The 23,896-nt window shown below is 42.9% G+C and overlaps 1 protein-coding gene across 2 annotated transcripts in view; it reads left to right on the forward strand.

The window, feature by feature from the left end:
• Window positions 1–678: 678 nt before the first annotated feature.
• The window catches only part of LNX1 (ligand of numb-protein X 1), a 127,769-nt gene continuing 104,551 nt past the window's right edge, over window positions 679–23,896 (forward strand). The window contains exon 1 of one of the 2 annotated variants that reach the window (XM_060109790.1): window positions 679–1,070. In XM_060109790.1, coding sequence (XP_059965773.1) covers window positions 679–1,070 — 392 coding nt within the window. Of the gene's footprint in view, window positions 1,071–15,236; window positions 15,329–23,896 lie in introns of those variants that run through there. The other variant, XM_060109799.1, reaches the window with a different exon arrangement.

A 23,896-nucleotide genomic window follows, 5' to 3' on the forward strand; every position in this document is an offset into this window, starting at 1 on the left:
TACAGTGGTGGTGGGATTGGCCCAGGCAGTGTGGTTCCAGAACCCACTTTACCACTACATGACTGAGTAAATGAAACGCATACAGAAGAAAACAATGCTTTCGTCATCGTAAAAATACAATTGCCCAAAGAGCTCTCATTTCTTCTCAGATGATTTAGCTGAAGACTCTGAGATCCCATATTTTCTGAGTTTTGGAGAACGGTAGGGAAGACAGATACGAGAAAGCCATCAGAGCGTTAACTGGTTTTCTTCTTGTCCTGCTCTGACAGAGAATTTTATAAATCACTGGGCTATTTTATTAACAAATTACATTTCATAGGGTGTATTTCTGGGCATTTCCCAGATCTTACCCCAATAATTTTCACTACACCAACATGAGGACGTTAAAGGGAAATATTATTCCTGCTGGGATAGGTGGTTAAACTGAGGCATAGGAGGCAAGGCTGCTGGCCCCAGGTCATGTCAGTCACCTTGAGTGGGCACTCAGCCCTGGCCTTCTGAGTCACGGCCCAGTTCTGTCCACTGGCAGCACCGCCTCACATCCATAACCAAGATGAGCAGTCTTGTTCTCTTTTAGGTTTGTGGATGGCTTCTAGAAGATCTTGATTCTCTCTGGAGGATACATCGTTTTCCTGGGTCGGTTTCCTGTCACACTGCCCTGCCCCCTCCCAGTCAACCATGAACCAGCTGGACCCCGCTGAGAACCCAGATGCCGGCCCTGCCCCGCCGTGTGTGGTGTGCGGCCAAGCCCACGCCCTTGAGGAAAACCACTTCTACACCTACACGGAAGAAGTGGACGATGACCTCATTTGCCACATCTGCCTGCAAGCTCTGCTGGACCCTCTGGACACTCCCTGCGGACACACCTACTGCACACTCTGCCTCACCAACTTCCTGGTGGAGAAGGACTTCTGCCCTGTGGATCGCAAGCCTGTGATTCTGCAGCACTGCAAGAAATCGAGCATCCTGGTCAACAAGCTCCTCAACAAGCTGCTGGTGACCTGCCCGTTCACAGAGCACTGCGCACAGGTGCTGCAGCGCTGCGACCTTGACCGTCACTTTCAAATGAGGTAGGGAGGGGCTTCTCCTCGGCCAATCCAGCGAAGCCCCACCCTCAGGGCGGCCGCTGGAAGGGTGGGGTGTTCCAGGGCCCGGCTGCTTCCCGAGATGCCTATTTCTCTGCCTTCTGCTTTGCAACTAATGGAAGGAGTCATTCAAAATAAGAAAGGTCTTAGGTATTAATGGCTGTGGTTCAGGGTGAGGAAACAGTATGTGGCAAAGTTGTGGGGTGTGAGTTGCGTGTGTGTGTTTATAGGACTGGGGTTTTTTTGTTAAAATATATATCACATAAAATTTACCATTTTCATATACAGTTTGGTGGCATTAAGTACATTCATACAGTTGTGCATCCACCACTACCATCCATCCATCTCCAGAACTTTTTTCATCTTCTAGAACTAAAACTTCATACCCATTAAAACAAACAAACAAACACAAAAAGACTCCCATTCCCTCCTCTCCAGCCGCTAGCAATCGCCATTCTACAATAGTTTCTGTCTCCATGAATCTGAATACTCTAGGCACCTCATATAAGAATCATCATTCAATGCTTGTACTTTTGTGATTGGCTTAGTTCATTTGTGTCCATTTGAAATGTGAAAGATACTGGAAAATCTGATGAGCAGCTTTCTCTGAGGCTCCTGATCCCCAAAAAGATTTCCTGGAGGGCACTGCTTATCTTTTTTGTTGTTGTTAAATTTATTTATATGATTTATTTATTTATTTTTTGGATGTGCTGGGTCTTCGTGGCTGCGTGCGGGCTTTCTCTAGTTGTGGTGAGTGGGGGCTACTCTTTTTTTTTTCTTTCTTTTATTTATTTTTTTATACAGCAGGTTCATATTAGTCATCCATTTTATACACATCAGGGTATACATGTCAATCCCAATCTCCCAATTCATCCCACCACCACCACGACCCCCACTGCTTCCCCGCCTTGGTTTCCATACATTTGTTCTCTACATCTGTGTCTCAATTTCTGCCCTGCAAACGGGTTCATCTGTACCATTTGTCTAGGTTCCACATATATGCGTTAAGATGCGATATTTGTTTTTCTCTTTCTGACTTACTTCACTCTGTATGACAGTCTCTAGATCCAACCACACCTCAACAAATGACCCAATTTTGTTCCTTTTTATGGCTGAGTAATATTCCACTGTATATATGTACCACCTCTTCTTTATCCATTCATCTGTCAATTGGCATTTAGGTTGCTTCTATGACCTGGCTATTGTAAATAGTGCTGCAATGAACATTGGGGTGCATGTGTCTTTTTGAATTATGGTTTTCTCTGTGTATATGCCCAGTAGTGGGATTGCTGGGTCATATGGTAATTCTATTTTTAGTTTTTTAAGGAACCTCCATACTGTTCTCCATAGTGGCTGTATCAATTTACATTCCCACCAACAGTGCAAGAGGGTTCCCTTTTCTCCACACCCTCTCTAGAATTTGTTGTTTGTAGATTTTCTGATGATGCTGATTCTAACTGGTGTGACGTGATACCTCATTGTAGTTTTGATTTGCATTTCTCTAATAATTAGTGATGTTGAGCAGCTTTTCATATGCCTCTTGGCCATCTGTATGTCTTCTTTGGAGAAATGTCTATTTAGGTCTTCTGCCCATTTTTTGATTGGGTGGTTTTTTTTTAATATTGAGCTGCATGAGCTGTTTATATATTTTGGAGATTAATCCTATGTCCATTGATTCATTTGCAAATATTTTCTCCCATTCTGAGGGTTGTCTTTTTGTCTCGTTTATGGTTTCCTTTGCTGTGCAAAAGCTTTGAAGTTTCATTAGGTCCCATTTGTTTATTTTTGTTCTCTATTTCCATTACTCTGGGAGGTGGGTCAAAAAAAATCTTGCTGTGATTTATGTCAAAGAGTGTTCTTCCTATGTTTTCCTCTAAGAGTTTAATAGTATCTGGTCTTACATTTATGTCTTTAATCCATTTTGAGTTTATTTTTGTGTATGGTGTTAGGGAGTGTTCTAATTTCAGTCTTTTACATGTAGCTGTCCAGTTTTCCCAGCACCACTTACTGAAGAGACTATCTTTTCTCCATTGTATATCCTTGCCTCCTTTGTCATAGATTAGTTGACCATATGTGTGTCTATTTATCTCTAGGCTTTCTATCCTGTTCCATTGATCTATATTTCTGTTTTTGTGCCAGTACCATATTGTCTTGATTACTCTGGCTTTGTAGTATAGTCTGAAGTCAGGGAGTCTGATTCCTCCAGCTCCTTTTTTTCCCCTCAAGACTGCTTTGGCTATTCAGGGTCTTTTGTGTCTCCATACAAATTTAAAGATTTTTTGTTCTAATTCTGTAAAAAATGCTTTTGGTTATTTGATAGGGATTGCATTGAATCTATAGATTGCTTTGGGTAGTATAGTCATTTTCACAATCCAATCCAAGAACATGTTATATCTCTCCATCTGTTGGTATCTTCTTTAATTTCTTTCAACAGTGTCTTATAGTTTTCTGCATACAGGTCTTTTGTCTCCCTAGGTAGGTTTATTCCTAGGTATTTTATTCTTTTTGCTGCAATGGTAAATGGGAGTGTTTCCTTAATTTCCCTTTCAGATTTTTCATCATTAGTGTATAGGAATGCAAGAGATTTCTGTGCATTAATTTTGTATCCTGCTACTTTACCAAATTCATTGATTTGCTCTAGTAGTTTTCTGGTGGCATCTTTAGGATTCTCTATGTATAGTATCATGTCATCTGCAAACAGTGACAGCTTTACTTCTTCTTTTCCAATATGTATTCCTTTTATTTCTTTTTCTTCTCTGACTGCCATTGCTAGGACTTCCCAAACTATGTTGAATAATAGTGGCGAGAGTGGACATCCTTCTCTTGTTCCTGATCTCAGAGGAAATGCTTTCAGGTTTTCACCATTGAGAATGATGTTTGCTGTGGGTTTGTCATATATGGCCTTTATTCTGTTGAGGTAGGTTCCCTCTATGCCCACTTTCTGGAGAGTTTTTATCATAAATTGGTGTTGGATTTTGTCGAAAGCTTTTTCTGCATCTATTGAGTTGAACATATGGTTTTTATTTTTCAATTTGTTACTATGGTGTATCACATTGATTGATTTGCATATATTGAAGAATCCTTGCATCCCTGGAATAAACCCCACTTGATCATGGTGTATGACCATTTTAATGCGTTGTTGGATTCTGTTTGCTAGTATTTTGTTGAGGATTTTTGCATCTATATTTATCAGTGATTTTGGTCTGTAATTTTCTTTTTTTGTAGTACCTTTGTCTGGTTTTGGTATCAGGGTGATGGTGGCCTCATAGAATGAGTTTGGGAGTGTCCCTTCCTCTGCAATCTTTTGGAAGAGTTTGAGAAGGATGGATGTTAGCTCTTCTCTAAATGTTTGATAGAATTCACCTGTGAAGCCATCTGGTCCTGGACTTCTGTTTGTTGGAAGATTTTTAATCACAGTTTCAATTTCATTACTCATGATTGGTCTGTTCATATTTTCTATTTCTTCCTGGTTCAGTCTTGGAAGGTTATACCCTTTGCAGAACTTGTCCATTTCTTCCAGGTTGTCCATTTTATAGGCATAGAGTTGCTTCTAGTAGTTTCTTAGGATGCTTTGTATTTCTACGGTGTCTGTTGAAACTTCTCCTTTTTCATTTCTAATTTTATTCATTTGAGTCCTCTCCCTCTTTTTCTTGATGAGTCTGGCTAATGGTTTATCTTCTCAAAGAACCAGCCTTTAGTTTTCTTGATCTTTGCTATTGTTTTCTTTGTTTCTATTTCATTTATTTCTGCTCTGATCTTTATGATTTCTTTCCTTCTGCTAACTTTGGGTTTTGTTTGTTCTTCTTTCTCTAGTTCCTTTAGGTGTAAGGTTAGATTGTTTATTTGAGATTTTTCTTGTTTCTTGAGGTAGACTTGTATAGCTATAAACTTCCCTCTTAGAACTGCTTTTGCTGCATCCCATAGGTTTTGGATAGTCGTCTTTTCATTATCATTTGTCTCTAGGTATTTTTTGATTTCCTCTTTGATTTCTTCAGTGATCTCTTGGTTATTTAGTAACATATTGTTTAGACTCCATGTGTTTGTGTTTTTACTTTTTTTTCCTGTAATTGATTTCTAATATCATAGCATTGTGGTCAGAAAAGATGCTTGACATGATTTCAATTTTCTTAAGTTTACCGAGGCTTGACTTGTGACCCAAGATATGATCTATCCTGGAGAATGTTCCATGCGCACTTGAGAAGAAAGTGTAATCTTCTGTTTTTGGATGGAATGTCCTTTAAATATCAGTTAAATATATCTGGTCTATTGTGTCATTTAAAGCTTGTCTTTCCTTATTAATTTTCTCTTTGGATGATCTGTCCATTGGTGTAAGTGAGGTGTTAAAATCCCCCACTATTATTGTGTTACTGTCGATTTCCTGTTTTATAGCTGTTAGCAGTTGCCTTATGTATTGAGGTGCTCCTATGTTGGGTGCATATATATTTATAATTGTTATATCTTCTTCTTGGATTGATCCCTTGATCATTATGTAGGGTCCTTCCTTGTTTCTTGTAACATTCTTTATTTTAAAGTCTATTTTATCTGATATGAGTATTGCTACTCCAGCTTTCTTTTGATTTCCATTTGCATGGAATATCTTTTTCCATCCCCTCACTTTCAGTCTGAATGTGTCCCTAGTTCTGAAGTGGGTCTCTTGTAGACAGCATATATATGGGTCCCTTTTTTGTATCCATTCAGCGAGCCTGTGTCATTTGTTTGGAGCATTGAATCCATTCACATTTAAGGTAAGTATCGATATGTATGTTCCTATTACCCTTTTCTTAACTGTTTTGGGTTTGTTTTTGTAGGTCCTTTTCTTCTCTTGTGTTTCCCACTTAGAGAAGTTCCTTTAGCATTTGTTGTAGAGCTGGTTTGGTGGTGCTGAATTCTTTTAGCTTTTGCTTGTCTGTAAAGCTTTTGATTTCTCCATCGAATCTGAATGAGATCCTTGCAGGGTAGAGTAATCTTGGTTGTAGGTTCTTCCCTTTCATCACTTTAAGTATATCATGCCACTCCCTTCTGGCTTGTAGTGTTTCTGCTGAGAAATCAGCTGTTAACCTTATGGGAGTTCCCTTTTATTTTATTTGTCTTTTTTCCCTTGCTGCTTTCAATAATTTTTCTTTGTCTTTAATTTTTGCCAGTTTGATGATTATGTGTCTCGGTGTGTTTCTCCTTGGGTTTCTCCTTATGGGACTCTCTGCACTTCCTGGACTGAGTAGCTATTTCCTTTCCCATGTTAGGGAACTTTTCAACTATAATCTCTTCAAATATTTTCTCGGGTCCTTTCTCCCTCTCTTCTCCTTCTGGGACCCCTATAATGCAAATATTGTTGTGTTTAATGTTGTCCCAGAGGTCTCTCAGGCTGTCTTCATTTCTTTTCATTCTTTCTTCTTCATTCTGTTCCGCAGCAGTGAATTCCACCATTCTGTCTTCCAGGTCACTTATTCATTCTTCTGCCTCAGTTATTCTGCTATTGATTCCTTCTAGTGTATTTTTCATTTCAGTTATTGTGTTGTTCATCTCTGTTTATTTGTTCCTTAATTCTTCTAGATCTTTGTTAAAGATTTCTTGCATCTTCTCGATCTTTGCCTCCATTATTTTTCCGAAATCCTGGATCATGTTCACTATCATTATTCTGAATTCTTTTTCTGGAAGATTGCCTATCTCCGTTTCATTTAGTTGTTTTTCTGGTGTTTTATCTTGTTCCTTCATCTGGTACATAGCCCTCTGCCTTTTCATCTTGTCTGTCTTTCTGTGAATGTGGTTTTTGTTCCACAGGCTGCAGGATTGTAGTTCTTCTTGCTTCTGATGTCTGCCCCGAGTGGGGGCTACTCTTCGTTGTGGTTCGCGGGCTTCTTATTGTAGTGGCTTCTCTTGCTGCGGAACACGGGCTGTAGGCATGTGGGCTTCAGTAGTTGTGGCACGTGGGTCAGTAGTTGTGGCTCGTGGCCTCTAGACCGCAGGCTCAGTAGTTGTGGTGCATGGGCATAGTTGCTGCATGGCATGTGGGATCCTCCTGGACCAGGGCTCGAACCCATGGCCTCTGCATTGGCAGGTGGATTCTTAACCACTGCACCACCAGGGAAGTCTGCTTATCTTTTTATGTAAGGAAAAAATGTCTCCCACTTTGGCCTATGATTATTAGAATTTTCTCTGTATGAGAATTGGCAACGTCCATCTCTCCTTTGAGGAGATGTGAGGTATTTTCAACTAAGTTTTTAAAAGGAGAAATTTAGAAACCTTTTGTCCTTCAAGTGATTTGTTCTGCAAATTTTTCAGCCAAGGTACACACACTGGTGGTAGAACACTGGTCTGACCACTCCTGCTGGTGGCCAACATCACCCACTCCACCTGTTCACCTCTTACTTCGTCCACTCACATTGCCATGGTCCTGAATGTTCCTCGTGTGGACGGCCCAGGGGCACCCCTGGGTCTTGGGCATAGGAGTTACTCTCTTAGAGCATTTAAGGTGCTTAATAAAGCGTGAACAATAATACCACAGTTATTTTGTAAGAGGAAATTTGGAAGCTGGTATTTATCTTGGTTCCTGTTGTAACAAGGGCAAGAGGCAGGTGCAGGTGCTTTTTCTAAAGGTCACATTCCTTAAGTCATGAATCTGAGTCTTTGTCTTTGGGCACACGCAGAATCTCTAACATGGAAGTTTGCGTCCAAAGCAATGGCCTGGGTGTAATGCTTCACACATGTTTTCCATACAATTACATCAGTGAACTCACTTTTCTCCCCTAAGATGTTGCACCAAATGCATCTATCTCAGGTTTCTGGGCTGCCTCTGACCCTCTGTGATTGTTGGTGTGTAAACTAGGGTGTGGCTCTTCTCTGATTGCCCGGAAGGAAGTGTGGCCAGAGGAGAAGGGGTAAGGGAGTCTATGCGTGACCTTTGCTGCAAGTTTTACCCAGGTAGGAGAGGCATTGTCTGAAGGGGAAGTTGGTCTGGGGTCAGAGGTTAGATGCAGACAGATGCTGATGGGGAGCCAGAGCCAAGAGTGAGGTCACACTGGGTAGGGGAAGTGAGGAGGTGAGGAGGAGAAAGGCTCTGGTAGACCTCCCTCCCACCTTCCTGTGTTCCCAACATTTGCCGTCTATATATTTGTTTTGGGGGGGGTGTATTCGTTTCCTATTGCTGTTCTAACAAATGATCACAAATATAGTGGCTTAAAACAATGCAAGTGTGTTATCTTACAGTTCTGAGGATTCAAAGTCCAACACGGGTCTCACTAACATCAAGGTGTTGGGAGGTTAGTTCCTTTTGGCTCTAGAGGAGAATCCCTTTCACCATGGCCTCCAGCTTCCAGAGGCCACCTGCGTTCCTTGGCCTGTGGCCTCTTTCTCCATCTTCAAAGCCAACAGCATAAAATATCTGTCTCTCTTCTCCCATCTTTCCCTTCTTTCTCTCTCTCTCCTCTCCTTCCATCACCATATCTCTTTCTATGACTCTAATCTTCCTGCCTTTCTTGTATAAGGACACTGGGATCCACTCAGTGAATCCACCTGGATAATTCAGGCTCCTTTCCTCATCTCAAGATTTAACTTAGTCACATCTGCAAATCCCTTTTGCCATGTGAGGTAACATATTCACATGTTCTGAGGATGAGTAGGTGGACATCTTTGAGGGGGATGGTGGTCATTATTCTGCCCACCGCTGGAGTTTTGCAAGGGGAAGGGTAGAGAGGAGAGAGACAAGGAAAGAAATAGGAGCACTCCCTGAGAAAGTGGAAACACAGCAGTCCTTCCTCAGCCCCTGATCAAGAACTGATTTGGGGCCACGAATATCCCTAAAAATTGGGGTAAGATAGCACCTGGATCTGAGAGCAAGGCCGGAGCAGAAGTGGTGCAGGGGAAGGGCTGGGAAGAGGCAGTGGGGGGCCCGCTGGGGTGCAGAAGAGAGATGACACACGTGCACCTCAGCTGCCCAGAGTGGGAATTTCATTCCCCTGCCCACGCAGGCTGTGTGACCCACACACCTCAAGGAAGCCTGGGAAACAAGACCTGCTGAACACTCAGCTGATAACGAGATGCACAGGTGAAAGACAACAGTGAGGAAAGAACCCAAAGCTAGTTGAAATCACCTCTCTGAGCTGCGGCCTCAGAGTCCTTCACAGGCCCACTCAGCACCCTCGGTGAGGAGGAAACTCTCATGGAAGGAAGGTGTTGGGCCCCATGCTTGCTGTGAGTCTCTCCACACTTCGGCTTCCTAAGTAGGTTGAAACCAACATTTCCAAAAATATGTTATATTTGTTAGTCATCAAATGCTTAATATACACTTCCTTCCCTCAGGCTTCCTGAGCATTAGCCAGGATTCAGAATTTGGACCTAATCCAGAGCCTGATTCTAGAGCCCTCTTGGGCCCTGGGCCTGTGACTGGGTCGGTAGACTACCTCTTCCTCCCCTTAGAAGAGAGGTTAGATTAAGTAGTTACTACCACTGGAGTCCCTTAAACTAGGAAAACTCAGAGGTTACCAGGAGGCAAGTGTTTGCCTTACATTCCTATATGACGCCTCCAGGTTGGTGGCTGCTTGTGTGTGAGGGTGGTCATATGTTTGTACTAGAAGACAGATTTATTTATCATTTTTGCATTCTTGGTTTCAGTATTTAAAATGTAATGAGTTAAAAAAAATATTCTTTCGGACTTCCCTGGTGGTCCGGTGGTTAAGACTCTGGGCTTCCACTGAAGGGGGCATGGGTTTGATCCTGGGTTAGAGAATTAAGATCCTGCATGCAATGTGGTGCAGATTAAAAAAAAAAAAATTCTTTGGCTGATGGCGCTTTGATGAATGTAAACTAGGCAGGCTGAGAATCGACCTAGAATGGGGAACTTCACTGTAATTCTGTTTGAGAACCACCAGGAGACTGATGTGGACCCACACACTCCCTTCCAGGGGGTCCTAGAGAGCTAACAGTTCAGGGCTTCATGAGAAACTCCGCATGTAGGTTTCTCCACCTATACAATGGGAATTTATTTCAGTTGGCTCCTTGAATACTAAGCTCTTGCAGAAATGAATCACATTTAGAATGTTTCCATTGTCCCTTTAGAAAAGAACATGTGTTCGAGAACTGTTTTCCTAAGGTCTCTGTTCATGGCCTGTCCATAGGATCACGCTAATAATAACAGTAGACTTGAGCCAGGGATGCTGGCTGTTTTTCTACAGAATTCATGTCATTTGTAAACATTGTTATCTTACTACTTCAGACCCTGGGTTGAATGTAAATTCTGAAGTAAAACATGTAGGACCAACTGTGAGTGTGCATGCCTGGCTGGACCAGCAATGACTTGGACAACTATTTCTGACTTCAGACTAGAGGGTTCTTCTGTGGAAGTAGATCTGAGCATGTGAGCTAATGTTTGGAATTTTCTGGATAATTCTGTTGACTTCTGCCCTCTTAGATGCTAGCAGACTCCTGCCACGTGGGTCTACTCTAAAGAATGCACACGAGGGCAATGGGCTTGTTGAGTCACATGGCAGCCTCCCCAACCAAGGGACATTGGCAGTGGACATGGTGAGGGCACAGTAGAGGGTCAATTCAATGCATCTCTCTTGACCCAGACCAGCAGTGAGAGGGCATGTGGAGGCGAAGCTTTTCCTTCCTTGATCCTGAGTGGGACTTACCTTAGTCTCAAGGCTACAGCTTTATGCAGTATCATCATCTGCATATATAATATTTAACAAGGATCCACAACAGGCCAGGCCCAAAATGAAAGAAAAATCTATATAAGCTATGATTTCTGCCTCTGAGAAAATGACCTTTGAAAGGTAAAAGAGAGAATTTGAAAATACACACACATTGAATTGTTTCATGGGATAAGTCACGTTCCTCTTGAGTTTCTGTCTCATGGGAGATAATAAAAATGGGAGATAGTGAAGTTGACCCTCCTTCAGCATTTACTGGCACGAATAAAGAGCTCATTGTTCAGTGTTTTGAAAACAGCCCTGAATGAAAACATGATGGCATTAGCACACCTGACTGAAGGTTTCTTAGGGTTATTTTCTTGATTAACTTTAAGCCCAATGTCCTGGAAGTTTCTTCCCCAAAGACCTACCCTGGAACCTCTCCTGACCTTTTCTTCTATCAGGGGCCCTTTTCTGGAGTGTGTTCCATAAACATAGGCTCAGCTAGCTGCCTACAGGGCAGGGAAGATTTTACTGCCAGAGTGAAGGTCTGGGGAGTATTACCCTACAGAAAGGTGGGGAGGTGACAAGTCTTGTTGGCCATTTCAGCCTGGGTCAACATCTCCACCCTGTGTTTGACATACATACATCCTTCATGTGACTTTCTAACCCTGAACTCAATTTTCTCCTGGCCCTACCTGGCTGAGGGCTGCTCTTTTAGCTCTCCTGGGCACAAAAGAGATGGGGTAATGCCTTTGCGTTACTTTCTGAGAGAACCATTGAGTGTCCATCAGATTATGCTCCAAGCCATTCTTTAAAGAAACCACAGTCTCCTGGGCACTTATTTCCAGAAATCTTCCTTACCTTTTTCCTTTCTTCCTGGACATTTTATTATCCATCCATATACATGCTCAATCTCTCCCATCACTCTCATAAAGTTTGAAGTCCTTTTTTGCTAATTTGCCTCTGATCAAGAAAGATTGGTCCAAAAAATGTTCTCTTTAACTGAGTTGAATTCTCTTTCATTCAACAAATATTTATTGAGCATCTACTGCATTCTAGGCACTGTGGTAAGGATACAATAGAGAACAGGACCAGTAGAACTCCTGCCCTCAATGAATTCCCTGTATAGTGAAGAGAAAAGAGACAGGAAAACAGGAGGTGATTGGTGATGGGTGATGTCTGAGCTGACATTTAAGGATAAATAGGACTCAGGCAGGTAGATCCTGGGCGCAATGATTAGGGTTAGGACTGTTTACTAGCAAGGAAGCTACACAGCAATCCATGAGCATTTGAAGGTAGGATTTTATTTCCAAAAGGTTGTATTAGATAGGATTACATCTGATGGCAGGTAATAAAAAATTCAGGTTATATTGTTCTAACTATGTAAAAGTTTTCTTCTCATTTAACACAAAGTCAGGGGCTAGGAAGCCCACAACCAGTATGATGTTGCCATGATGCCATCAGGAATCCATGCTCCTGATTTTCGATTAGCATTCATCCTCAAGTTAGTCACCTCATGGCTGCAAGATGGCTGCTCAAAATCCATCATCACATCCAAGTTCCATGCAGAAAGAACCAGGCAGAAAGGGCAAAATGCAATGTACAAACTGAGATTCCCTCCTTTAAAGAGATTTCTGGGATGCCTAACCCAGTCATTTCTTCTTATACCTCATTGGCTAGTATCATGTTACATGGCTGCCTGTCTATAGGAGAGGCGAAGTGCATCACCACCGCGAACAAAACCTGGGTGCTGTTAAAAGGAAGAAGAGGAAATTAGCTTTGGATAAGAAACCAGCAGTTTCTGCAAGAGCGACAGAAGCAACAACAAAAAACAATACCTTCATTTTTATATTGCATCATATCCATTAATGCATCTTATCCTATGGAAATACAAGGAGGTGAAAGGCAGACATCCTTCTTTTTTCACAAAGACTTGGAGAAGCAATCTGACCTTACCAAGGTTATCAGAAATACAATCCAGTACACTCTGAAGCCCACAGCATGTGTTATATATGATGTTGCTTATGAGTTATGCTCTATACAGTAGATCTTGGACATTCAAGAAGAGTATGTCCCAGGACTCTGAAACTCTATATTCAGGAAAAGACTGTAACATGCCACATCCCTAATAGAGCAGGAGGAAAGAAAGGTCAGGACCAGAATAGCAGCTAGGCTCATCCACTATTACTAGTGGCTGTTAATAACAGCATTTATAACAATAGCTAACATTCATTGAGTCCTTTGTTCTTACAGGCATTATTTCATTCCACCTTCGTAACAACACTGTGAGTTAAGCATACTATCACTGTCTTTCCTCTACAGGGGAGGATATGGAAGTTCAGAGAGGTTAAGCAACATGCCCAGTGTCACACAGCTCATTCGTGGCAGAGCTAAGGTTCAGACTCAAGCCTGTTTGACTACAGCATCTAAATTCCAAACCTAATTTCCTTTTTACGGCTCTACACTGGATCTGACTCACTCTTGCATTCTCCAGACAAAGAGAATGGAATTCAAATTAGGACCTCAAAAAAATTATAAATTAATAGATGCCATGCTTTCTCAAGGTTGCTTATCTCAGATCTAAAGTGTCGGAGTTAAATCTGTACATTCTCAGGGTCTACCGTAGTTAACTCTTTCAGCCCTGCCTTGGGTGAATGCAGATCTCTGATGCCAAATTCCCTCTGACTACACTGTTTATTGCACTTGGTCTCATCCCGGAGATTTTTGTCTGGTCTTCTTCCTGTGAAGTGGAGTTTGCTGTAATTGCTTGGTTGTCATTAATGTAACTAACTATCCCTTTGAGCCATTTCTTTTTTTTTTTTTTTTTACCTTTATTGGAGTATAATTGCTTTACAATGGTGTGTTAGTTTCTGCTTTATAAAAAGTGACTCAGTTATACATATATATATGTTCCCATATCTCTTCCCTCTTACGTCTCCCTCCCTCCCACCCTCCCTATCCCACCCCTCTAGGTGGTCACAAACCACCTAGCTGATCTCCCTGTGCTGTGCAGCTGCTTCCCACTAGCTATCTACCTTACGTTTGGTAGTGTATATATATCCATGCCACTCTCTCACTTTGTCCCAGCTTACCCTTCCCCCTCCCCATATCCTCAAGTCCATTCTCTAGTAGGTCTGCATCTTTATTCCCGTCTTACCCCTAGGTTCTTCATGACATTTTTTTTCTTAAATTCCATATATATATGTTAGCATACGGTATTTGTCTTTCTCTTTCTGACTTACTTCACTCTGTATGACAGACTCTAGGTCCATCCACCTCAGTACAAATAACTCAATTTCGTTTCTTTTTATGGCTGAGTAATATTCCATTGTATATATGTGCCACATCTTCTTTATCCATTCATCCCTTTGAGCCATTTCTATTAAGGTTTAGGCCTTCAGTTAGCAAAATGGATTTTAATGTTCGTAAATATAATATGAGCTAGAAAGAGAGGAGTCTGGGGCTTCTGTGGCATTCCAGAGCTTAGGCATGCAAAGTAGCCCTATTGTTAAGATAGACAGTAAAGTCTAGAATCACAGATCTCAGCGCTGGAAGGGGTGATATGGCCCAGCCTCTACAGAACCAGGTAGGTAAGGCATTATTAGCTCCATTTCAAAGATGAGATGACTGAAGCTCAGAGCTTCAGTGAAATGCCCAGAATCTGACAGCTAGTATCAGAGCCTAATTCAATTATTCAGGGGAGCAGGATGAATGGAGTGACTTGTTCTTACAGATCAAGAGCCTATATACACTGTGTGGACAGAGCTTTATGTCTGTCTGTCAAGGCTCTTTATTAGTCTCAGAGAGAATGACAGCCTATTCTGACATAGGGACAGTTTACAACTTAACAAGGAAACCATCACTTCTCTTGCCTCTGTCAGTGTAGTCAGGACAGCAACAGGTAAAATACCTTAAATGCATATTCTAAATATACATGTATAGGTGGAGTTGGTTCACTTTAACATTCCTGTGTCACAATATCCAAAGACTCACTTTGAGCTCAGAGCTCCGAGCTGTGTTCCAAAAATGCTGATTTCATCCAGTGTCTTCCTCCAACAAGCTGGAGGACAGCTTCTGAGTATCTGCTCATTCACACGGTGGGCTCTGAATATCCCATGTTCGAGCCCTCTTCCAACACAGATTAGCTTCCAGCCCATCTGCTCCCAGCCAGTGATGTAAATGTACCAGCTGCTTCCCAAGAACCAGTCGGCATCCTGTAGGAGGGGCAGGTCCCTTTCCCAGGTCCCTTTCCCCGCTGCCTGCTCTCAGCCTAAGCCCTCTCACCAACCACGGTGGGTCCCTCCATTCTCACATCTCCCCATTTGAGAATCAGAGCACACAATCCTCTTATGAGCCCATGATTTATCAGCACAGCTCCAGCTAAGGGCTTTAAGTCTGATTCTCTCTGATCTACTGATTGTGGGAACATGACAAGGGTTGTTTAAAGGGACTGGACTGGGCTGGGCCCCTGCAGCTGACAGACAGAAGGTGGCTGGGGAAAAAGCTGCCCTCTAATCGGAAAATGAAGGCGCTTCTGTTGCTGGTCCTGCCTTGGCTCAGCCCTGCCAACTACACTGACAATGTGGGCAACCTACACTTCCTGTACTCAGAAATGTGAGTCCCCCTCTCACCGTGCCTGCCTGTGTTTGTATATTGGGTATGGTCGGGGGTGGGACCTGAGTCTGTTTCTCAGCTGGTATGTCGGTTTAGAGGAATAAATTCCACATGCACTAGATGCACTTGGACAAAACACACTGCCGGCAGTTTAAAGCAGCGTGCTTAGCTGTCTGTGACTTAACAAAAAAACACCATCTTACAGATGCAGTGCTTTCCCAGCAAGGCATTTTTTTCCCTGCTTCTGTGCCAACACTGCTTTCTCTTTTTTGGTACTCTGCTTTTTCTCAATAGATGTGTCTTCTCTTCCTTCCATAAATAGAACCAAAGAACAGTTAAGAACAGAGGCTGCATGCATAGATGTGCAGTCTCTATCAGGCATTTCTAGTTATGAGCAGATATCATCCTTTTTTGAGACAGTCGGTCTCCATACCTGCAAACACAAAGAGTATCAGTACAGGGGCAAGATAGCTCTATAGGTAAAAAAAAAATCTACATCCATTTTGTTTTTACTTTTGGTAATTTTTATACGTGGGAAAGCAGAAAGAACGCTGCAGTGAACACCCATATTCATGTCACCTAGATTTAATGATTAACATTTTGTCACTTTTGCCTCATTTGTTTTATTTTTTTACAGAAGTGGTTTGGAGTAGATTGCAGTCATCATAGCGTTTTACCTCTAAATATTTCATTATGCATCTCTAAAAAAGAAGGACATTTTCCTCCATGACCTATGTCCATTTTGTAAGAGGAAATGACTCATGTCTCCAACCTTTACAGTGATATTTTTCTGGCTCTTTTTTGTTAATAAGCTTTGAAAGAGGATTGCAGACTGATGTGAACAGCTTCTAGCAATCAGGTGAAAGGTGCTGTTGTGTGTGCCTCAGTGTTTGCAGAATTTACAAAAATGTAGTTCTTCTTACTCACCAGACAGGTAAAAATGGCAAGAGTTGGCTTATGTATAAGTTAGAGTCAGTGGGCAAGTGAAGAGGACTCTATAAACAGAGTCCGAAGAGCCCAGACTAGAAAAGCTTGACTGGTCAGATTTAGATAGAGATCCCCACATGTTTAGCTATAACCAGTGCCTCTGTTATAGTTAGACAGACTAACCAATTTGCCCAGCACAGTAGATGCTCAATAAATGCTCCATAAGTAGAGAAAAGAATGAATGACCTGGGTCTTTGGAGGCACGTCATTCTTTTTGAGGACTCTTCATTTCAGGATTTCCTGGTCCTACCTTATTGGAATGTTACCCCAGTCCACCTTGGATAAGAAGGTTCAAAGAGAAAGTATCTAGCTTAAGCCTGAATAGTGAGCATCTCTGGGGTGATAATGACATTGTGGAAGCTTTTCTAGAAAAATATACAATGGCAGAATTAATTGGGATGGTGAAGAGGCCCTTTCCTCTCTCTTGATGGATGCCGAAGGTATCTGTGAAATCTAGTGCCAAAAAGCATTCCTCCCCACCCTTGTCACCGGCACCCCTCCACCTCCACCCCCAGCCCCCATCTGCTCTCCTTGTTAGTTGCTGTATTAGTTTCCTAGGGCTGCTGTAACAAATTACATACACAAAACAACACAAATTTATTCTCTCACGGTTCTGGAGCCTAGAAGTTTGAAATCAAGGTGTCAGTAACCCTGTGAAGGCTGTAGGGGAGAATCCTTCCTTGCCTCTTCCAGCTTCTGGTGGCTCCAGGCATCCCTTGGCTTGTGGCTGCATCCCTCCAGTCTCTGCCTCCGTCTTCGCATGGCCTTCCACTGTGTGTGCTCTCTAATTCTACATCTTCTTCTCTTCTTATAAGGACACTTGTCACTGGATTTAGGGCGCACCTGGATAATCCAGGATGATCTCATCTTGAGAGCCTTAGCTTAATTGCATCTGTAAGACTCTTTATCCAAGTAGGGTCACATTCACAGGTTCTGGGTGGCATATCTTTTGGGGGCCACCATTCAACCCATGACAGGTGCTAATGAGGAGCCTTTCCATTGAGTTACTTTCTGTTTTATAGCCTAATTAAAGGAAGGCTCTTCATACTGGCTTACAGTTTTCTTTTCTGCAAATACATGAATCAGAGGCAACTTTTCTGTTGAATAACTGAGCGAATGCAAGCTGGCCATTCTTTCTGAAATGTGAAGCAATCCAGGAAGCGTGATGCCAGAAAATTGCAAAGACCATGTTCCCATACTGATTTGACAGAACTTTCTTGGAAGCTTCCAGTTGCTAGGGATGCTTTATAAGAGAATTCTGTGCAGCTGTTACCTGATGCTGCTGGTGATCATGAACTAATCAGTGAATTAATGACACATTGCAGGTACTGTGGCAGGTGCTGGAAGGAATATGGGCAGTAAAAAATTAGTCACACTACCCACCCTCGAGGAGCTGAGGATCTAATTGAGAAGACAACATTTATGCAGATAAGAAATATAAACAATGATCCAAGGCATAAGAGGGTAAGCCTTTTAAACAGTAGGGCAGGTAACCGGCTGAGAGGAGGTGGAGATTGTGCATTTTGGTGAAATTGATCAGGGAAAGCTTGGGGAGAAGTTGGGGGTTTGAGTGGGATCTTGAAGTAATTAGGGAGGAATTAGGCAGAGTCAGAGCTCGAGGGAGAAAGCATTTCAGGCAGGGTCAGTTGCACTGGTAAAAAGGGTTAGGAGGTGGCTAAGCCTTTGGCTGGTCAGCAAAGGTTTGGAAAGCAACTGACAGCAGCGAGTGGCACTGCTGAGTCTGCTCAGCATTCTCAGAGCGGGGGCCGTGGGGTGATGAGGTGCCACTGTAGGCCGCTGGGATCTCGAAGGTGGAGGGCACTCACTGGGAAGCGTGGGAAGCCAGGCTTCCCCCTGCCACCCTCGTCTGAGCTTTGGCATCTGGGCCTACGGTGAGGCTGGCCCTGTGTCCCGAGCTTCCAGCCGCAGAGCTCCTCCTGGATTTTCCTTTCTCTCTGACACGAAGGCTGTCTCAGGCTGAGTCCTGTTCCCTTGGGGCCCCGCTGGAAAACTGGAGCTAATCCAGTAAATGGATTCAAACTTAAGAGGTGGCACCTAGAGTTCTCAAACTCAAATGCCTCAGGAACCAGGCAGGAGTTATCTGAATATGTGACTCATTCAGGTATAAGACCACAGGAAGAGATGAGGCCTCTGAACAACTGCTGAGAAAATAAGTATATGTCTAAAGGCATTTAAACCCAAAATAAAACAAAAACACCATGTCCAATCCAGCAGATCGCTTCTGCCTGGTTTGGCCTTGAGGGCCAAGAGTTTATGACCCTAGGCAGCTGCTGCTTTAAACATTTCCATTGACACCTGTTGCCATGACCCAGAGGAGAGTGAATTCCATGGAAGAAGCCTAAAACCAGAGCATTTGATGTAAAGGAGTCCCAGTCTGAGGTTAGGGGACAGGGAGTCTTGGACTGCTCCTGGGGTCTACAAAAAGCATGCCATAAGGATCAAGGGCAATGCTTTCTTCTACAAGCCCTCAGCCCCGGACTCCCACTCCAGCCTTCTCATCGTTCTGGGTCTACTTACAGCCTCATGCATTACAAGGTTTACAGATGAATGAAGTCCTTGAAACGGCGTGGGTTCTGAGGATCCCCCCACAGAAGAACCGAGGGCCCAGTTTGTCTTTTAAAATGCAGATGTTTGGGCTCTAAATCAATCCACTAAAACAAAAATCTTGGCAGGGGAGGGTGCATCCATTTTCATGCTTAAGTTCCCCAGGTGATTCTTATGGAGCCCATCCTATTTTCATTCTTAACAAGCTCCCCAGGTGATCCTTATGGGCACTATAATTTAAGAACCTTTAGATCCAGTTCAAATGTTGACTCACTCTGACATCCCCGCCCATGGAAAATCATCTCTGTGCGTCTCCTCCGCATCTCCTCTGCTGTGTATCCCCTGCAGCGTTCCTGTCCGTCTCCTCTGCCTGGTGAGTCCTTAGAAGGAGAGCTTTTTGAGAGATGTTAATTTCTGTACACCCAGCTTCTGCGTGGTATAAGCTTAAGTTGAACTAAATGAAATGGATTTGCCTCATGTCTTGGCTAATTCCTTGGCAAGCTGGTCTTATCTCAGGTTTTGCAGAAAGCAGCACCGGGCATGAGTAACTGAGATGGCTGCTTCTGTGGTCAGTGATCTCCCATGGCTTTTGTAACATTTGTTTAAATATTTTGTTTAGCAAAAATCCCAGGGAAAAACCTTAGAGTTTGGTGGGGTGGTGAGATGCATTTTATGGTCCAGCCCCTACTCTCAAGAGCCATTTCCAGAAAATTGAAAGTTTTGCCATCTTTCCCTAGCCTTTCAAATTTCTAGCTCCTACAGCCCCTGAAAAGACTTCTTACTTTGTGTCCTATTTTGGTAGATGCTGTGTTCATGCCCATGGTGTAAAGTCTGAGTGAGTTTTGAGTAGGCATACAGTAAGTTGGTGCCCTGTTTTTCAAAGTAGGTAACTGTCCTTTATTTTAGAGATGAAGGTATCCATAAGGCAGCTAGGCATCGTCGCTGGGGGATGAGAGGTCCCTGAAACTGGTGCTACTGCTGTAGCTGTGTGGCTTCTCAGAAAGCCAGGGCATGCTGGCTCTCTTTCTAGCTTACAGTCAAATATTTTTGGTTGGGAACCGGCATCACTATGAACAGTATCCATGCCCGTATCTGGAGACAAAAATTACACTCTCTCCCCTGACTCCTGTAGAGATAGTAGCTCTAAGGAGGGAAGGTTTATTCCCCCTAGAGTTTTGTGCTCGGGAAATTAAAATGAACAACTGCAGTTTTGCAACTTGAATCATTTAAGGTTGTGGAAAAATGTCTCCTGGAGAAACTGCCAAGTGCAGCAGGAGTTATGAGGCAGCCCTGTGTGTGTCGTTCCTGGGACACATGTCTTGGGTCCAAGGAGCCCAACCACCCATAGCCTCCCTGGCAGAACTTCCTTGAACCAACCTGTAAAACACACTTCTGACAAATTCCACTGTCTTTGTTGGGGTTCACGGGCTAAAAAGAGCCTTAAATCACACCCAGCTGGGCATTCTGGGCTTTCAAATGAGGAGATGGTTTGCGGAGATGGTTTGCCCTGGTCCGACTTCTCCATTTCCCCTTCTCTAGGTAAAGGTCATGCAGCAGCACTGGCCTCCTCCCTGCTGGCTTCAGCCAGACTTGACCATGAACTACAAAGCCTGGGGAGGCTTTTTTTTTTTTTTTTTTTTTTTTTTTTTTTGCGGTACGCGGGCCTCTCACTGTTGCGGCCTCTCCCGTTGCGGAGCACAGGCTCCAGACGTGCAGGCTCAGCGGCCATGGCTCACGGGCCCAGCCGTTCCGCTGCCTGTGGGTTCTTCCCTGACCGGGGCATGAACTCGTGTCCTCTGCATCGGCAGGCGGACTCTCAACCACTGCGCCACCAGGGAAGCCCGGGAGGCATCTTTTTTTAAGGGCACAAGGCATATCTAGATTGTTGCTGTTGGATTCTTTCTTCTGTGAATGATTTGGAAGAGGGTTGAGGGAGAGGAGTGCAGTGGGATGACCTCAGCATCCTTTTCCTCCCCACTTCATTTGCACTGTGTTAACGACTCCCAACACTTTCCAAGTTTAAACCAATAGGGTGAACTCTATGGGTTTGCCAGGAAACGCTTTCCAAGTTGAGTCTCAAAGAAATTGTTTCTTTTTCATCAAAATTGAAAAGGGAAAAAAAAAAACCCTGCTGATCTCTGGATTTCTCATCCTATGTTTTGAGAATCTGAAGTTGAGTTTAGATTAGGACTTAGAAGGAAGGAGAGAGAGTTTACAGAGGAAATGGAGTGAGGTGGAGAAATCCTACTCCAATGGAGAGGAGCAAAGCCAGGGCCCATCTGGGTTCAGTGACTCTCAGTGTCTTTCAAAGCGTGGCAGCTCCACACATGTCTAATAGGGCATTTTTCCTTAAAGCTACAACTTGTGTATTTGGAAGGAAATTGAAGCCGCATGTTCCTGATTTATTTACACTTCACTCATCAAAATGGTGCTTTGTAATGATTCTTTGCCCAAAGAGCATAGTGATCCTGTTTAATGGTTTTATTTTTCTCCTTGAGAATTAGCAATTTCTCTTTTGCCAGCAGAAAAGCAGCACCAGTCCCAAACCATTTGCTTTCTGGTCTAAAAGGCAAAACCCGAGGGCTTCCAGGTATCACTTCAGTGCTTGGCAAATTGTGTCTTTCTTGGTGTCACCTGACTATGTCAGGTGGACGAAAGACAGTGGGGATTTTTTTTTTTTTAATATCAGGCTTCACTGATTGCTTCATGTTTGGTGATTTTTTTATTTTATTTTATTTTTATGATAAATCTCAACACAAAAGTAGAGTATAAGGAATCCCCATGTACCCTAATACCCACCTCCAATAATTAACAATTCCTGGATATCTGTTTTCCTCTATATCCTCCTCTGAAGCAAATCTCAAGCACCATACTTCATCTGCTAATACTAAACGTTTTAGTATTTACCTCTAAAGGATAAAGAGTCTTAAGAAATGTAACCATAACACTAATATCACACCAAAACAACCATAATTCCTTAATATCAAATATGCAGCCAGTTCAAATTTTCCCTTTTGCCTCATAACTTTTTATAGTTTGTTTGAATCGTGAGCTAAATAAACTTTACACATTACAACTGGTTGCCATATCCCGAGTTCTCCTCCCTTCCCCCTCCAGACTCCATGGAAGCAAAGGTGTTCTTGAGGTAAATTCTGAGGAATATAACTTTGGAAAACTCCCTAATCCTGGGTTAGTAGCTGAAAAAGAAAAATACAGCAATTATTTTAATTTCCTTTCAAACTGAAGGAAATGTAAGGAAGACAAGATCCAAATAATAATCTGAATAATCTTGGGAATTTAACCAAGATGGGTGTTTTTGATGACCTTGTCACCCAGAAGCTTTAAGAGAGGGAACTTAAAGAGGATGGGGAAATATCTTCTCCCTAAGGTGATAATCTCCCAGTTTTTTTCATCACAGACCTGTATCAATAAATTTGTTCATATGCCTGTCATACGTATGATTATTTATAAATTATGCACATGTATTACTGTATTATATCCATTATAAGACATACAAAAATATTGTTAAAGGATCAGGAAATTCTACATAAGGGTTCTATTACAGTCTCCCCACATTCCTCACGGGTGTCATCGCTTTGGAGACCACCGTGGAGGAACAGGCTCTCCAGACCGATTGGCATCGGAACACAACCCCTTCATTAAAGTAAACAGGAAATTTCCCACTGCCAGTCTGTGGGATTGGCCTTGGAAGGGCAGGAAATGGCCCTTATCTGCAAGCCAAAGAAAACTTGCAGGCGAGAGAATCAGACATCTTTTCTCCTAGTTATTTTCCCCCTTCCTGAGCATCATTCCTTCTTTTGCCTGACCCATGTGGACCCCACTCACTTCCAGCTTCCTCTACCCCGAACTGCACCTGCTTTCATAAACCCCAAGAGTGGGTCCAGGGGAGGCTCCAGGGTTATGAAAACTGAAGCATTTATTTTTTAAATTTAATTTTATTTATATTTTATACAGCAGGTTCTTATTAGTTATCTATTTTATACATATTAGTGTATATATGTCAGTCCCAGTCTCCCAATTCATCCCACCACCACCACCCACCCCGCTTTCCCCCCTTTGGTGTTCATACAGAAAACTGATGCATTCAGAGGAGCCCTCTTCAAACAAACAGAATCATGAATTCGCACTGGGTAGGTCCCTGGTCAGGTTCTTGGAAGGGCTCATGCATGCCTTGAGGTATAATCATAGGTCTTAGAGTAACCCCCCTTCCTGTGAGAGCACTGAGATACCAACCATCTGTCTGTGTCCCTCCCCCTCCTCATTTCTCTTTCTCTTTTAGTTCCCTATACGACAAGCTCTGGGAACTCTGGTGCCCCTCTAAGCCCACTGCTCCTGTGTTTAACTCCTACGTATCCAGAGCTTTCTTGATGATCAGTGGGCCAAGGGAGTACCTGTGGCCCCTTCCCCACCCTCTTTCTTCATTGGCAGTTCTACCCAGAAGAATAGGAGAGAGAGAGAGAAACCAGGGCCCCAAGACTATGACGGGAGTCCTTTTGTCACCCTGAAATCCGTAATCAAGTGGCCCACCCCTGGAAGGTTGGAGGTGAGATAACTTGGTGATTAAAGGCACATGCTCAGGAGTCAGGCCGACTCAGCTTCCTATTCAGTCTCTGCCAGCTGAGCAACCTTGGGCAAGTTACTTAGCCTCTCTGAGCTTTTTCTCATCTATAAATGAGGGTAGTAACACCTCTCTCACAGACTGTGAGTATTGAATGCAGTTAAATAAAGCATTTAGTACAGTTCCTGGTACATAGCAAACCCTTAAGTTATGGGTTTTATTAGTAGTAATAGCAGTAGTTATTAGAACAACTCATCAATTCTAAGATACTTCTTAGTACGAGAGTAGGCTGCATCTTGTAAGTGGCACTATACAAAGATAATGGGCAGTGCTTCTTTTTTCTATTTCTGTAAAATAATGGTGCACCTACAATAGATGGAGTCTTCGATTTAATGATATTTGATAATAACTAAACTTCATCCACTGTGAGCGGGGAT

Source organism: Mesoplodon densirostris, chromosome 1 (genome assembly GCF_025265405.1).
Source record: "Mesoplodon densirostris isolate mMesDen1 chromosome 1, mMesDen1 primary haplotype, whole genome shotgun sequence".
NCBI classification, from domain to species: Eukaryota; Metazoa; Chordata; class Mammalia; order Artiodactyla; family Ziphiidae; genus Mesoplodon; species Mesoplodon densirostris.